The 17,578-nt window shown below is 45.4% G+C and overlaps 1 protein-coding gene across 1 annotated transcript in view; it reads right to left on the minus strand.

Moving 5' to 3' along the window:
• Positions 1–17,578, minus strand: part of WNK1 (WNK lysine deficient protein kinase 1) — a 515,889-nt gene that overhangs the window by 214,018 nt on the left and 284,293 nt on the right. The window contains 2 exon segments of the mRNA XM_030214920.1: positions 6,928–7,065; positions 7,419–7,496. Coding sequence (XP_030070780.1) covers positions 6,928–7,065; positions 7,419–7,496 — 216 coding nt within the window.

Here is a 17,578-nt window from a genome sequence, read left to right on the forward strand (position 1 = left end):
TCCTCTGCTTCATTTATTTCATTTTTCTTTATTTTTATAGATTGTTATAGTGGCATTGTGATGTAAAACTTTCTACATTTGTTTTCTTTTTAGGAACCCCTGGCGAAGGCTTGGGAGCTGAAACACAGCTCGTTTTGGGTTCAATCTGTCAACATTGTAACATTGTAAATGTATTTTGATCACTTAGAAGAATGTGGTGGGCTACTCTTGTGGGACTATTCTCTCACTTAATAACTTGCTATTAAGCATCTTATAGCTACTTTTTAATAAACACAAATGTCAGAGCTTGCGTTATTTATAATAATTATATTTTGCCTATCAAAAGCTGCAAGGGTATGACGTCACCATCTGCTAAAGAAGAGAAATACTGTAGAACTTAGGCTACAGGGGCCCTTATAGGGCAGGGTTCATAGTCTTTTGCTCTCTGTCTCCATCTGGTCAACAGGCATAACCGACAGATTTTGGGCTGGTCTGGCGAAAACAAAGGATTGATTTGATATTTTGACCCTGGGTACTACTGATCAGATTACAGTGAGACTATATATGATGTTGCTTTTAGAAACACAAACATAGACATATGACAGCAGTTAAGGGCCAAATGGCCTATCCAGTCTGCCCATCATCAGCCACCAACATATCCTCTTTTCCCCTAAGGATCCCATATGTCTGTCCCATGCTTTTCCTTAAACTCACAGACCTTGAGGCATATTTTCAAAGCACTTTGGGAGGCTAAGTTCCATATGTTTCTATGGAACTTTGGGAGGCTAAGTGCTTTGAAAATAAGCCTCCTTGTGTGCACCACCTCCACTGGGAGGTTAATCCACACATGTCCACCACCCTTTCAGTGAAGAAGTATTTCCTTAGATTACTCCTGAATCTATAACCTCTTATCTTCATCCTATGTCCACTCATTCCAGAGTTTTCTTTCATTTGAAAAAGGCTCACTTCCAGTAGTTAATGACACAGATATTTAAACATGTCTATCATATCCCCCTTCTCTCCCGCCTTTCTTCCTGAGTATACACATTGAGGTCCATAAGTCTGTCCCCATATGCTATATGACAGAGACCACTGACCAACTTTGTAGCTGCCTTATCATGAAGCAAATATACAATGCACAGCTGAAAGGGGATGAACATTTTGGACATTATTTAGCATCCCTTTCTTCATGGATATTATTTTCAGTATTGAAGCACATGAATTCTTATTTTCTTTAAGAATGCTCAATGGCAGGAATACATTTTATGAATATCCACAGAATGGATTCCAGGCTAAAAGCAGCACATGGTCCTGGAGGTGGTGATTATCATGAACATGAGAAATATAAACCACAGAAGTTATCTGTGTATGTATACACCTCTCTCAAATCCAGAAAACATTATTTATCTCCTTTGCCCAGAAAGTGTATTAGACAGCCTAAAACAGCCATCTTGAACTTGTGTCATAAGATACGTGTTCAATCTTCTTAGAATCTAGAATGGGGTGGTATCTTCCAGTCGTCATATGCATTAGAAAGTAACAAAGTCTCTACCTTTTCTTCTTCAAATTGCATTCATCACCAAGGAGAAGTAGATTTTTTAACTTGAGCAGTTCCTCAGGATTCAGTCTTGATGCCCTTCTAGGTGGATGATTTGTATACTAATCACAACAGAAATAGTTGCAGCCTTCTGACACAACCCTAATGAACCACCTGCATGTAGCTAGTACAACTAATAGTTTATATAAAACCTCATCTACAAGGACACTTTCCAGAATGAGGACTGGAGTGCTAACTACAGTCTCCGGTTTGGGTCAGAAATATATCCTTAGTTTTGTACAGGTACTAGAGTGGGACTTAAGCTTCTCTCTTCATGATAGAAAGGTCTGAAACCCAACTTTTGCTATGGCAAGTCAAACCTTACAAATGCTGAAACATGGGGGGAGTAAGTTATCATTCAATGGCAACACCTAGAGATCAGATTTGGGAGCAGGTTTGCAGGAGTACATGGCCCTTAGCTAAAGACTGTTGCTGCTATGACTGAACTAAAGTTGCTTTTTTTTTTGGGGCTGGGTGGGGGGGGGGGGGGGGGGGGGGGGAGGGGAGGAGGGGGTTAGAAAACAATCCAAAAAACAAGCAGTTGCAAGTGAAGTCTTATGGTTCCAGGTCCCAGTCCTAGAATTAAGAGGGGACCAGTGGAATACATGTTTTGCTTGGAGAGACTAAATAAAAACAGTTTTCAGTCTTACCTCCAAGCTCTCTAATTGCCAATGCTGTGTTTAAAGTATTGGTGGGGCCATGGTCCCTATGGTCCACCCCAATCTGCTGCTTATGATTAAGCAAGAAATGAAAAAGAGGGGTTGCAAGTAAAGCCTGAGGAAAGTTAATTTCCCCATGTTTTTCTCCACATCTTTGTGGTTTTGCACATATTGTATGCACAGAAGAATGTTTTTGTGCATGAAAATCAATAGCGCATATGCTAATTTCTAGGTATATGTATGCACAAGTGATTTGCACAAATTTTAAATTTTTAGGCATCCCCACCATATGAAATGAATGCACGTTCATGAATGCCCACCCTTGTACCCTGCCTTCTATTATACTTCTCTCAAAAAACACACCTGGAGGAAGACGCTATAAGAACTCAACCGCATATGGTTATAATATTCAACGTAAGTACATAAGAATTGCTATACTGAGCCAGACTAAAGGTTCTTCCAGCACTGTTCCCTCAAAGCTGAGTGGGAGTCCTCCACCTACAGCCCTGCCAGTGGGGGTGTTGTTTCAGTATCACATTTTCAAGCTCTGCAGGACTCCAGGGAACCTGCCTGTCCCTAGCAAATGAAAACACATCATTGAAAAATCACCCTCCTCTCCCCCCCCCCCATCCCCAATGCAGTTGGAGGACTCCCGCTCAGCTTAGAGGGAACAGTGCAATCCAGTCCATTATCCTGTTTCCAACAGTGGCCAATCCAAGTCACAAGTACCTGACAGAATCCCAAAGAATAGCAAGATTCCATGCTACTGACCCCAGGGATAAGCAGTGGTTTTCCCCAGTGTCTACCTTAATAGCTCATGGACTACTTCCAGGAACTTGTCCAATTTTGAGAAGTCTTTATTCAGACCCAACTACTACTTCATGGCATGTCAACTAGTCTCTGCACTTTGAGTAAATGCAAATTGATTTTCTCTCACAATCTACTCTACTCAGGATTTTGTAGACATCCCACCTCAATTAGCTCTTCTCAAGCTGAACAGCCCTATTACTTAAGCTTTTCCTCATAAGAGAGGAGTTCTATCCTCTTAATCATTTTGTTTGCTCTTCTTTGTACCTTTTGTAATGCTGCTAGATCTTTGAGATGTGGTACCTAAATTTATCAAACACAATACTGAAGGTGAGGTTGCACCATTGTGCAATAGAGGCATTATAATATTTATTTTATTTTCTATTCCTCTCCTAATAATTCCTAACATGGTTTGCTTTTTTTGGCCGCTGCCACATACTGAGCAGAAGATTTCAATGTACTGTCTATGATGACACCTAAATCTTTTTCCTGGGTAACGACTCCCAATGTGGATCTAGCATCTTATAGCTATAATTTGGATTATTCTTACCAATATTATTCACTTTGCATTTGTCCACACTAAATTTCATCTAACATTTGGATGCCCAGTCTTCCAGTCTCCCAAGGTCCTCCAGTATTTAACTACTTTCAATAGTTTTGTGTCATCTGCAAATTTAATCACATTAGTTGTCTTGCCCATTCCAGATCATTTATGTTTATTATAAATGTTAAAAGCATTGATCCCAGTAAACATCTCTCCACTATTCTCCATTGGGAGACTTGACCATTTAATTATTTTTAAATTTATGTCCAAAGACATGGCTCCATGAACAATCTTAGGGAACTTATGGTTCTGCAAAATATCAAAAATTGGGCTAATGAAGACTTGGTGATAGAAAGAGTAGCGTTAAAAGGCCATTTCTGCATGTAGATCTTTAACCAGTTTCCAATCCACAACAGAACAGTGCCTCTAATCCCATGATTTTTTTTTTTTTTTTAATTTTCTCAAGTCTCACAGGGGACATTATCAAAAGCTTTCTGAAATTCTAGATACATTAAGTGTCTCACCTTTACCTGCATATTATTTTCACACCTTTAAATATAGCAAATTGGTGAGGCAACATTTCCTTTGGCTGAAGCCATAACTGTTCTCTATTATAGCTTATATGATTTTGCCTGGCAAACACATCAGGCATACTGGGTTTTTTTTGGGAGCTGAGTAACTGCTGAGCCACTATGTAGTAATCTAAAGTAAAATTGTGAACTACCACTTCAAAAATTCACACTGCTTGAACTGATCAGTCTGTTTGGGTGCAAAAGCTCTGTTGTATTATCATATTAATGCATCATATAGATACGTGGAATGCCCTCCCACGGGAGGTGGTGGAGATGAAAACAATAATGGAATTCAAACATGCGTGGGATAAACATAAAGGAATCCAGTTTAGATGGAATGGATCTATGGAATCTTAATGGAGACTGGGTGGCAATGTCAGTAATTGGGAAGGAAAACCAATACTGGACACATTTCTACTGTCTACGCCCTGATCGTAACTGAATAGATATGGATGGGCTGGAGTGTAAATTTTAAGGAGCTTCAACGTTAGCTTCGGAACGTTTAGTACAAGAACAGTGCTGGGCGGACTTCTATGGTCTGTGCCCTGAGAACGGCAAGGACAAATCAAACTCGGATATACATATAAAGTATCACATACCATGTGAAATGAGTTTACCTACTACTACTTAACATTTCTAGAGCGCTACTAGGGTTACGCAGCACTGTACAGTTTAACAAAAAGGACAGTCCCTGCTCAAAGGAGCTTACAATGGGCGAAATGTCAAGTTGGGAAAGACTGGATGGACCATTCAGGTTTTTATCTTCCGTCATTTACTATGTTACTATATGCAAAATAAAAACATCTTGCGCAGAAATGTTGGGTCAAGGAGCAACATTTATAGTTTATTAAAAATTTGCTAAACCGCTCTTTACTGACAGGCAGAACAAAGCAGTATAAAGACTAAAATATCAAGAAAAAGAAAAGAACTCCATTAACTGACAGGGAAAAATGCAAACACTGACAGACGGGGAGAGAAGAGAACAGGAAAATAATGACAAAGAAGACATACAAAGGGATATTAAAGACATGAAAACCTAATCAATCGGAACCCTCACAGGCCTCTTGGAACAGCCAAGTTTTCAACTCTGTCATAAAGCTCTTAAACTCAATACTACTACGGACATGCAGCGGTAAACTATTCCAGATATGCAGCGCAAGAAAGCAAAAAGCACTACATCTAGTCAACTTAGTGAGCTAGTCTCAGTCTGGGAAGGATGAGATGATGGTCATTCAAGGAACACAGAATACGGGTGGAAGTATAGCGAGATTAGCTAAATATTTTGAAACAGCCAAAACTGTGAGCTTTAAAAGTCAAAACTGCTATTTTGTAAATGATCCTTTGTTCTACAGGTAACCAGTGATACTGTTTTATGGTCCATACATGAGCGTGACAGAGTAGCCTGATAGCCACATTTTGAAGAGGTCTGGAATTTCTTAAGAAAAGAATGTAGAAATCCTACATAGATTATGTTACAGTAACCCAGGCAGGATGTAAAATATGAAAGGAGAAGTGAATGAAATCTAGTGAAGCAAACAGATAGTTGATACTGCGCAGTTTTCAACAAAACAAAACAAAACCTGATCTTTATTTAAGTGGGAAATCTGAGAAAGGAAAGAGAGAGAAGTGTCCAGTATAACTCCCAATTAACGAAACTTGGAACAGGAGTAATTAGTGTTCCAAAAGTGTTAATGGGAAAGAGGGAGGACTCATAGATCCAGATAACCGACAAGCCACTGTTATATCTTTATTAAGGATTGACTTATGATCTAATAACCATTGAAAATAGAATCTAAACACAATTGCAGTGGACATGAAGAGGAAACAGGGTCAGTTGGTTACAGAAGGATGCCATCCACGTAAAGTATGAAGAAACACAAGAGGTTTGTATAAGGGAGGCAAGGGATCTCAAAAATAGAATGGAGGAGTGGAGAAAGAATAGAACCTTGGGATATACCATTGTGCAGATCTTTCTCATCTGAGCTAGAACTTGGCTTAAACACCCTAAATGAACGGTGAGATAGAAGAGAAGAGAACCACGAGAACATATTCCCAGATATCCCCAGGGAAGATAAATGAGAGAGAAGCAATCAGTGGTCCACTAAGTCAAACGTCGCAGAAAGGTCAAGAGATATAGCAAGAACTATATTATGCTTTTCAAAATCACTGTGAACCTTGCTAAAAATAGCTGTAATAACTGTCTCTGTACTGAAATAATGACGAAAACCAGATTGGTGGGGGTGTAGTGCCAACACCTTATCTGGAAAGGATGTCAGCTGAAGGAAGACTTTTTCCCAGAATCTTCAACATATAACAGATTGGAGAAAGGGCAATAATGATTTAAAACTGAAGGATCAAGAGAGCTGATAAGATGAATCTAAACCTCCACAGAAAAGGCACACTCACAAAGATAAGAACTAATCAGAAGAGACAGGTTAAATAAGCAGTATATCCAACAATTATAACATTTAAAATAATTCCAAAAGAGGAGAAATCATATTTAACTATCTATGCATAACAGGTTAAATACCAAATTCTTTACTGAGTGGCTGTAAGAGTGAAATTCCACTTCGTGTTTCCTAAATTAAGATGTCTATCTAGAGCCAGCGGAAGAAGCCCCCTTTGTGAATTTGTTTTCATCCCTTTACATGCCATACCCTTTATCATCAAGTTCTACCAAGAGAAGCACCTGAATTAGTCTGATACTACAAATCTGATAAACTGCAGCACAAGTGTACCCAGCTGATCTTGCAGCACACTGCTGTTTACCTGAGATGTTATCATCTGGGATGCAGGTAAAGGGCTGTGATGTTTGAGTAGCAGGCTGTACTGGGACAGATGGCTGCTGCTGCTGGTATTGCCCCTATTTGCTGAAGAGAATTTGCTGCTGCTGCTCCGTGGAATACTCTATAGATAGAGTACAAAAAGAAGAAAAAATAAAATGAAAAAGTTCACATTAGATTCCACCTATATGAAATAAGTGTAAATTTCAGGAAATGCCTCTAACAAAATGGGCGATATTTATATAACATTGCACACTGTCACTGAAGGATCACTGTTTCAATAATCATCTGTATTCCAATTCATAGTTACTCATGTTAACACTAAAAATTAACTTTCATTACAGCCTATACAATACTTCAGTTTTTTTCCAGGGCCAATACAGTTTCTAGAATTGTACATAATTTAAGAAAAAGCATATGGCAGAACAGTATTCTCCCCACCTATGGATGGCTTATATCTTGCTTTTGGGGACTTACCTGTTGTACCTGCTGTGTAGGCTGGGTCGCGACTCCCAATGGTAAGCTGGTGGGGACAGGCTGGGCTGGCATTTGTGTCTGGGAGAAATAAGTATATAAATGTGGTATGACATACAGTCAACAAGGAACCTTTTCAGTCGATATGACTCATAGCTGCTTAGCAAAGTTTACACAACGGTCATTAAGCTCTAGTATTCTTCATTACTTTGACCAACACATTCTCTAGTATCTTCATTACTTGACCAACACATTCATCTACACTGGTCAATAGACACTAAACCATGAAGTTTCCAGTTTCTTTTCTAGCTTCTTACTTGATTTTCACTTTTTGGGGTAAGCATGATGAGGGAGAAGCACTGGGAGGGAACAAGTTCATGTGTAAAAAAACCTCCAAACTATTGGTTGCTTAAAATTTTGAGATTTCCTTCTATATCAATACTACAATTATAGTCAGGCCTTCTATTCTTAATAAGGGGGGTTTTGAGGATACAAAAGGCAAAATTGCTTTTTTTCCTCCCTAATTGCCTTTTCTTGAGTCCTGCTAGACCAGCCTACACAAGTCGGTTTATGCTCCCCAACCAGCAGGTAACACTGAGCTTTCGGTTACATCATTGCTGGTATAAGGAGTGGTGTAGCACTGGAACTTACCCGTGTATTACTGCCAAAGCAGATCTGAAAAGCACTTGAACATATTGACATGTCATTAACCCAAACTGATGCCCACCTAAGTGGTGGACAATGTTCCTTGGCATTCTCTGGGCAACCCAAAGAACACAACTCAACGATGGAGGAAGCTGAAAGGCAAAAACCTGAACCTTAGTCTTCACAGGTAAGCCTAGACTGGTCTAAGCAAGACTCAAATAATTTAAATTAGCAGGTAAGAACAAGTTTCACTCTCCTTATCATCCAGCTAGACTAGTCCAGACAAGTGGGATGTACCAAAGCTTAATGACACAGAGGGAGAGAAGAGAAGACCAAGACCCAAGTACACAGTCTATCAGGCAACATCACCCTCACCCATCTTATTGTGATGCTCCAACATAGGAACTGTGACATCTAAGAGCATACTCTAAATGCACTGTTTATCAAGGAAAAACTGAAACTGCCCCTCTCTAAAGAACCTAAATTGCCACAGTCCAATGGCTTTCTAGTTCAACTGGCCAATACAACTGGCACTGCTCCAATCTGTTGCTATTCCCCATGCAGGATAACCTCAAATGTCCCAGCCTAAGAAAGAACTCGACCTCTAGAGATCTGAGGAAAACACCTATGTTCATTCAAACACAAACAGATGGAAAAAAAATGCACTATTGAAACCATATCCTGAAGCTAGGGCTAGCAGACCAGCCCCGGACGCAATCTTACCAAGAAAGCCTGGTATGAAATCCTGTCAGCACCACTGCAACCCAGATGTGGACCACTGCAGAAAATGAGCCAAGGGTAAGGCCCAATGAAGAAGTCAAACATGAAAGCGAGGGTCATTACAGCTCTTCCCCAGATATTCCCTGCTAAGACACATGTAGGGAAAGGCATAAGAGCAGGACTCTAGCAAGCCTTCATGCAAGCCATTCACTGAGCTGGAATGGAATCACTGCCCACAAATCCAGAGTTTTCAGCCAACTTGTAATGCTCAACTAGTTTGAAGAGACTTGAACCTAAAACTGGGCAAAGCATGAAAACAATAGCCATCAAAAATCTTATGACACACAGATCAGACCACAAAACCAAGGACAGAAAACCTCCACAGGACAGGACCTCACAAAAAGCTCAATCTTCAGGGCCACCCATATGCCTCCACCATAAACCTCCACCCCAGCACAGGGGCTTGGGCTCAGCAAAGGGCCTGAATCTCCCTATTCTGGGGTTCTGGCCAGTGTGGCAGTCCTCTTCCCAGTTATTTCCCACATAGATACTCAGGGACTCTCTCGTCAAGATTTCACTGGAGACAGCCCAGCTTCAGGGTTCAGAATACAGAATGACGCGGGGACAAGTTGTCCCCGTCCCCACGGACTCTGTCCCAATCCCGTCCTCATAAACTGTTTAATCCCATCCAAAGAAGCCTCGAACAGTTAAGATTTTATATTTAAATCATTTTATTAAAGTATAAAAAGAAACAATATTCTGTACAACTGTCACTTTATGAATCACAACCAATGCAGAACAAGAATAAAAAGAAACCCTGTCTCCTCTCCCCCCTCACAAGACTGCATTCTCATGTCCAGAGGGAGGGAAGATTTTTCAAAGAAGGTTTCATGTAAGGATGATGGATGCTGCTGCTGTTTATGTTTGGAGATACTTTGGAAGACCCTCCTGAAACTCAGTTACTCTGCATTTACCTCTGGCCTGCATTGCTATCACCAGCCTCTTCCTCTCCTCCAACTTCACTACCCTAAAGGTGGCAGGCTGGTTACTGTTAGCAATGCAGGCCTGTCTCCTGGCGGTGGCCCTTCTCCTCACGCCATCTCCTGTTCCCATTACGTCCTTGTACAGTGGCGGCAATCCCCCCCATGCCTTCTCCTGTTCTCAGTTACCTCTTTGTGCGGTGGCGACAGTCCCCCCTCCCTTATGCCATCTCCTGTTCCCAATTACCTTCTCCTTGTGGCGGCGGTGGTGGTGGCAGGTTGCTGTTCCCATCCGGACATAGTTCAGGTGCCCTCCGTCGCCACTTCCTGCAGCCACGACCAGAGCCAGAGGAGGAAGGAGCAGAACGAGGAAGAGCAGCAGAGCTCCGGAGCATAGCAGCCCAACCATGAAGCTCCCATTCGTGAAACAGGAAGTTGCATCAGAAGGAGGGAAGGCCCCAGAACAGGTCTATGGGGAATCTCCTTAACGCTGCGACGGGGAGGAAGGTAACGGAGGGAAGTAACAAAGGAAGGAGACGCCAGAACCACGGTAATCACATTTAAAACTTTTTTTACTGCGCGGTGATAAAAAGCTTTGCTCCCGCATCTGTGGTAAACTTTGCTAAACCAAACATTGTTACCGCAGATTACTGCAGTTTTCGGAGGGTCCCAGTCCCCGTGTCATTCTGTAGTTCAGAATCCCTTTCTGACAGGTTTAGGTTCTCTACCTGGGCTGCCCCTTGGCCCACAGTCCTCCAGTTTATCCCTTCCTCCAGCAGAGGCCCTGTGGGAACCTCATCAGCATGTTGGCTGAGGTTTGTAGCCATAGAGGGCTCATACTCCTCTGGATTTTTTGGGAGTCAACACTGGCCACAGGACTCAGGCCGTGGCTTGCACCCTTAGGAGGGAGGCCTGCCTCAAAAATCCTTAAGTACCAAGTCAACCTGCACCATCTGCAGGAGGCAGAGAAATACTGGCAAATTCCAGGGCTACACCACTGCTTATATTATATTAGTGATGTCACTGAAAGATCAGTACTATCTTTCTCCATTTGCTGGTTGGGGAGCATAACCCACTTGTCTGGACTGGTCTAGCAGAATAAGGAAATCTGTTTATTGGTGTTTCATCAGTTAACAAAAGATAGGGTTCAAGAGTACACAAATACAAACAACAACAACAAAAAAAAAAGGCACACCAGGCCTTCAAGACTGGAACAATCGAAAGTTCTTTATTCATTAAGACCCGACGCGGGCTGTTTCGGCGTAATGATGCCTACCTCAGGGGTTCAAATACTCAAAATATTCTCAGAGGTAAACAACAAAACAGGGTAAACTCATTGAAACAGCACTGCTAATAGGCAAATAGAAGATGTTAAGGCGCTGTAGCGTGTCTATAAAGTCTAAACTTTTTCCCACATGAGAGTCAAAACCAATGTGGATGCTGGCAACACAGCAATTAAAATCATTACAGTTACTACTGTTGGTTGTAAAAAAAACCTAGCCGACAGCAGTCACTGTAGCGATTTTAATTGTTGTGTTGCCAGTATCCATGTTGGTTTTGTCCTCGTGTGTCCTGAAGATCCTGGTGTGCTTTTTTCTTTCGTTTATTGGTGTTTTCATGCCACAGGTATTATTGCTGGGTATCTTCCATTGGAATCAAATATGTGTACTCCTATCATCAGCAAAACTGAGTAGAGAATACAGGACAAGCTAGAAAAAAATGCTGTTTATCCAACACACACCTATATTATTTATTTTTGCATCAGGGGTGTTTTATCAATGTTTATGAGTTAAAACCTCAAATCATAAGCCCTATAGTATATGAAGCCACTTGTCAAAGGCATATCAGAATCTATAGCATTACTCCCACTGATCCATAAAAGTGGAAACAGCAAGACTGCTGGGAGACATCTACATTGCTGAGGAGATGAGCTGGGTTCTTGTTGGTCCTCATGTACACTTTTAAGAGGATCTTGGAATAAGGAAGATGGTATCATGAAAGAGAATGAGTAAACAGTATGCAAAGACAGAGGACTAATAGAAGAATAAATTATTTCCTTACTTTCCTTATACATAAAAGAAAAAAAAACACATCCTTTACCCCTCTAGCTAACGCCTTTTCTTTTCATAGTTATTATGAAAAGAAAAGGTGTTGCCTGGGGGAGGATAGATTGATGAAGGATTTTTTTTTTTTAAAGAACCACATGAAAGTGAAAGGAACAAAAGAATTAAGAAGTTGAATGAAAGTGATAGAAAATATAACTACATATCACCATTTGTAGTGCAAAAACCACTACTTGGGGGCCCCCCTCCCATCTCCCCCCCCCCATCTCGGGGGCCCTGTGACCAAATGGGATTTAAAACACTATTCAAATCCAAGACCTTTGTGTGCTTTAGACTATAGTGGGGCTACTGAAACCAACAGCAGCATGGTTTGTGGGGTGTTCTAATGATCCATAATGGGATATGCAAAAATTTAGAAGCTTCTGTACTACTCAGACCTCTTCAATGTATTCATCCCATAGAGTTAAAACTCAAGTTTATCCTAGGTGTACCAAATTAGTATGGGTCCCCAACAATTGGTCTAAAGACAGTTTGTCTAAAGGCCAATTGGGTCTAATGACAATTGATTAAAATACACAAAATCTAATGAGTCAATTAGTCTAATGGTACAACTGGTTTAATGGCTCAATTGGATACCAATGCAAAAGGTAAAATTATGTATAATCATACCTGATAATTTTCTTTCCATTAATCATAGCTGATCAATCCATAGACTGGTGGGTTGTGTCCATCTACCAGCAGGTGGAGATAGAGAGCAAACTTTTGCCTCCCTATATGTGGTCATGTGCTGCCGGAAACTCCTCAGTATGTCGATATCAAAGCTCCATCCGCAGGACTCAGCACTTAGAGAATTACACCCACAAAGGGACACTCTGCCCAGCTCACCACCGCCGAAACGGGGGAGGGGAATTAACCCAGCTCATCCCCACACAAGTGGGGGAGGGGAATCCGTCCAGCTCATCCCCGCGGAGCGGGGGAGGGACACCACACCCGCCGATGCGGGGGGATCTGGCTTATCCTGCAACCGCAACCGCGGGAGGAGCTGACTGACCCGAACACCGCCGAAGCGGGAGGGGTACAAAGCTGCCCTACCACCGCACGAAGCGGGAGGGAGTGCCGGCAGAATTTAAATCTCAATCCAGCCCCGTAAAACGGAGGGGAGAGGAATGCAGCAGCTCACTGTAACACAAACTCGTCTCAACTCTTGAAGAATCCAAGTGAAGGAAGAACTTGAACACGAAGTCTTTCTGAAGTAACTGAAGACTAAACTTGAACCTGAAATGCAACCAGAATAAAAACAGTACAGATATCTGGGAGGGGCTATGGATTGATCAGCTATGATTAATGGAAAGAAAATTATCATGGTATGATTATACATAATTTACTTTCCATATCATCAAGCTGATCAATCCATAGACTGGTGGATGTACCGAAGCAGTACTCACCCAGGGCGGGACATAGAATCCCTGACCTCAACACTGAAGCTCCAAACGGGCCTCCGCCCGTGCAGCCACAGTCAAACGATAATGCTTGGAGAATGTATGAGCCGAAGCCAAGTTTGCCGCCTTGCATATCTCTTCCAAGGAGACGGATCCGGCCTCTGCCATCGAGGCCGCCTGAGCTCTCGTGGAGGGAGCCTTCAGCTGGATAGCGGCACCTTCCCCGCGGCCACATAAGGCCGCTGCAATGGCCTCCTTGACCCATCTTGCCACTGTAGGCTTAGCAGCCTGCAGACCTTACGAGGACCTGCAAACAGGACAAACAGATGATCCGATTTCCGGAAATCATTGGTCACTTCCAAGTATCTGATGATGACTCGTCTCACATCCAGATATTTAAGAGCAGAGTACTCCTCTGGGTAGTCCTCCCTACGAAAGGAAGGGAGACAGAGCGTCTGATTCACCTGGAAGCGAGAAACAATCTTGGGCAGGAAGGAGGCACTGTGCGAATAGTCACTCCTGCCTCAGTGAACTGCAGAAAAGGCTCTCGACATGAGAGCGCCTGGAGCTCGGAAACTCTTCTGGCTGAAGTGATAGCCACCAAAAAGAACTGCTTTCAACGTCAGGTCTTTCAGAGATGCCCTCGACAAGGGTTCAAAAGGCGGCTTCTGCAATGCCCTCAGCACCAGGTTGAGATTCCACGCAGGCACCACTGAGTGCAGAGGAGGCGCAGGTGATTAACTCCCTTGAGAAGCGCACCACATCTCGCTGCGAAGCCAGGGAAGCACCCTTCAGGCGGCCCCTGAAGCAAGCCAGAGCCGCTACCTGACTTTAAGGGAACTGAGCGACAGGCCTTTCTCCAGACCTTCTTGCAGGAACGCCAACACTGAAGAAATTGGAGCAGTGAAGGGAGAAAGTGAGCCTGCTTCACACCACGCTGCAAAGATACGCCACACCCTGGCGTAAGCAGTAGAAGTAGAGCGCTTCCTCGCTCTCAGCATAGTGGCGATGACCTTGTCTGAGAAGCCCTTCTTCCCTCAGACGCTGCCGCTCAATAGCCAGGCCGTAAGACCAAAGGGGGATGGATCCTCCATCACCACGGGACCCTGATGTAACAGGCCCTGCTCCACTGGCAGTCGCAGAGGAGTCGTCCACCCTGATCAGTCCGCATACCAGGACGTCTGGGCCAATCCGGACCCACCAGGATTACCCTGCCGGGATGCTTTGGCCACCCGGTCTAGCACCCTGCCCAACATGGGCCAGGGCGGGAACACATAGAGGAGCTCTTGTGTCGGCCACTGTTGGAGAAGAGCAATTCTACTCCCAGGGATCGAGGGTCCCGTCCTCTGCTGAAGAAGCGCGGCACTTGGCAATTGGCCGATGACGCCATCAGATCTAGGCTCGGCTGGCCCCAGCGCTTCGTGATGTCCAAGAACGCCTGAGCAGATAGCTGCCACTCTCCGGGCTCCAAGGTATGGCGACTGAGAAAGTCCGCCTTGACATTCATGACTCCGGCAATGTGGGCCGCTGAAAGCTGCTCCAGGTTCGCTTCCGCCCACTGGCAAAGATTCATAGCCTCCTTGGCTAGAGGGGCGCTCTTGGTACCTCCTGGCGGTTGACATAGGCCACAGCCGTGGCATTGTCCGACAGGACCCGTACAGGCTTCCACACCAGTACCGGGATGAACTCCAAAGCGCCAACCGAATGGCTCTGAGTTCCAGGAGGTTGATAGACCACTTTGCCTCTGCAGGAGACCAGAGCCCTGCGCTGTCCTTCCCAAGCAGTGGGCTCCCCCAGCCCGACAAAGAGGCGTCCGTCGTGACGACAATCCACTCTGGGGTCACCAGAGGCATTCCCGCAGACACTTGTCTGTCTGCATCCACCAGCTCAGCGCCTTGCGCACTGCTGGTTCCAAGGGAAGTCGCACAGCATAATCCTCCGACATCGAGTCCAGCGCTGCAGCAAAGAGTGTTGAAGTGGTCTCATATGAGCCCTGCCCAGGGCACTACTTCTATCGTGGCCGTCATAGAGCCCTACAGCTGCACATAGTCCCAAGCCCGAAGAGGAGAGGCTACCAGGAACTGGTCCACCTGAGCCTGAAGTTTGACAATCCGATTGTCTGGCAGGAACACTCTGCCCACTTGGGTGTCGAATCGAACTCCCAGGTACTCCAGGGACTGAGTCGGGCGCAGCTGGCTCTTCTCCCAGTTGATGATCCATCCCAGGGAGCTCAAAAGAGCAACTACCCGGGTCCACAGCTTTGCCGCACTCTGCATAAGAGGGGGCTCAGATCAACCAGTCGTCCAGATAAGGATGGACTTGTACCCTTCCTTTCGTAGGAAGGCCACGATGACCACCATTACTTTGGAAAAGGTCCGCGGAGCAGTAGCCAACCCGAATGGGAGGGCTCTGAACTGGAAGTGTCGTCCCAGGACTGCAAAACGCAGAAAGCGTTGATGAGGAGGCCAGATGGGAATATGCAGGTACGCTTCCTTGATGTCCAAGGAAGCCAAGAACTCTCCTGCCTTCACTGCCGCTATAACAGAGCGGAGAGTCTCCATGCGAAAGTGCCGCACTTTCAAGGCCCGATTGACCCCTTGAGGTCGAGGATAGGCCGGCCAGAACCTCCTTTCTTGGTACCACAAAGTAAATGGAATAACGTCCCTTGCCAAGCTGACTTTCTGGCACAGGAACGACCGCGCCCAGGCGGATCAGATTGTCCAAGGTCTGCTGCACTGCCACAGCTTTGACCGGAGACTTGCAGGGAGAGAGTACAAACCCGTCTTTTAAGGGTCGGCAGAACTCTAGCTTGTAGCCGTCTCTGACGACTTCCAGCACCCACGCCTCTGAAGTTATTGTGGTCCACTCGCCCAGAACGAGGACAGCCGTCCTCCAATCTGCACTGGGGCGTGGACCAAGGCCCCGTCATTGGGTACGAGACCCTGGGGGAGGACCGGAGTGAGCACCTCCGGGACGGCGGTCTCTGCGAAAGGAATGCTGCTTGGGGGAGAAATTCCTCTTGAAGGTAGAGGGGGCAGAGGAACCCGACTTGCCCGGGCGGTACCGACGGGCTTCCTGCAACCGTCCTCTGGAGGTACCGGGACGAGTACTAGCTCGAGCCCTGACCTCTGGTAATTTCTTGCCCTTAGACCGTGCCGAGATCGGTTACGATTTTGTCCAGCTCGACCCCAAAGAGCAGCTTGCCTTTAAAAGGCAATCTAGCCAGGCGGGATTTAGAGGCGTGGTCAGCAGACCAATGTTTCAGCCAAAGCCACCGCCGCGCAGAGATTGTCTGAGCCATGCCTTTAGCTGAGGCCCTCAAGACATCATACAGCAAGTCTGCCAAATAGGCTAAGCCCGATTCCAGGGCCGGCCAATCAGCCCTCAAGGAATGACCCGAGGGGGAAGCCCGCTGCCCCATAGTCAGGCACGCCCTGGCCACATAGGAGCCGCAAACTGAGGCCTGCAAACTTAAAGCAGCCGCCTCAAAGGACGACCTTAAGGCCGCCTCCAATCTTCTGTCTTGGGCGTCCTTTAGGGCCGTGCCACCTTCCACCGGCAACGCCGTTTTCTTAGTCACCGCAGTGATTAAAGAATCCACAGTAGGCCACAGATAGGCCTCACGTTCACTCACAGCCAAAGGATAGAGGCGGGACATAGCCCTAGCCACTTTAAGGCTCGCTTCCGGGACATCCCATTGAGCCGAAATTAAGGTGTGCATGGCATCATGCACGTGGAAGGTTCTAGGCGGGCGCTTCGTCCCCAGCATAATGGCAGAGCCAACAGGGGCTGAGGGAGAGACGTCCTCCGGAGAGGAATCTTCAAAGTGTCCATGGCCTGTATCAACAGGTTGGGCAAATCCTCTGAGCTAAAAGCCGCGCTGCAGAGGGGTCATCCGCTCCATCCGAGCGGGGATCCATCTCCTCCAAGGAATCCGCAAAGGACCGTTGGGAGACCTCAGACACGCTGCCCTCATCTACATCGGAGGAGACAAAGTCCTCCAAGGCCTGGGAATCAACCCGAGGGCGTTTACCTCTGGGAACCTCAACCTCTTTTCCAGACGAGGGAGCAGGGGCAGCGTTTTGCATGAGGAAAGCCTGATGCAGCAGCAAAACAAACTCGGGGGAGAAACCCCCCAGACTGTGCACTTCCGCAGCCTGGGCAACAGCCCTAGACGCACCCTCAACCGGCGCTCGCAAGAGCGGGGGAGAGACATGCTGCGCATCCAAAATGGCGTCCGGTGCGACACTCCGCCAAGGAGCCGCGCGGGAAGAACGGCGCTTAACTTTAGCCGCTTTTGTGCCGTCGCCCAAATT

The sequence above is a fragment of the Microcaecilia unicolor genome, chromosome 9 (genome assembly GCF_901765095.1).
Source record: "Microcaecilia unicolor chromosome 9, aMicUni1.1, whole genome shotgun sequence".
Lineage (NCBI taxonomy): Eukaryota > Metazoa > Chordata > Amphibia > Gymnophiona > Siphonopidae > Microcaecilia > Microcaecilia unicolor.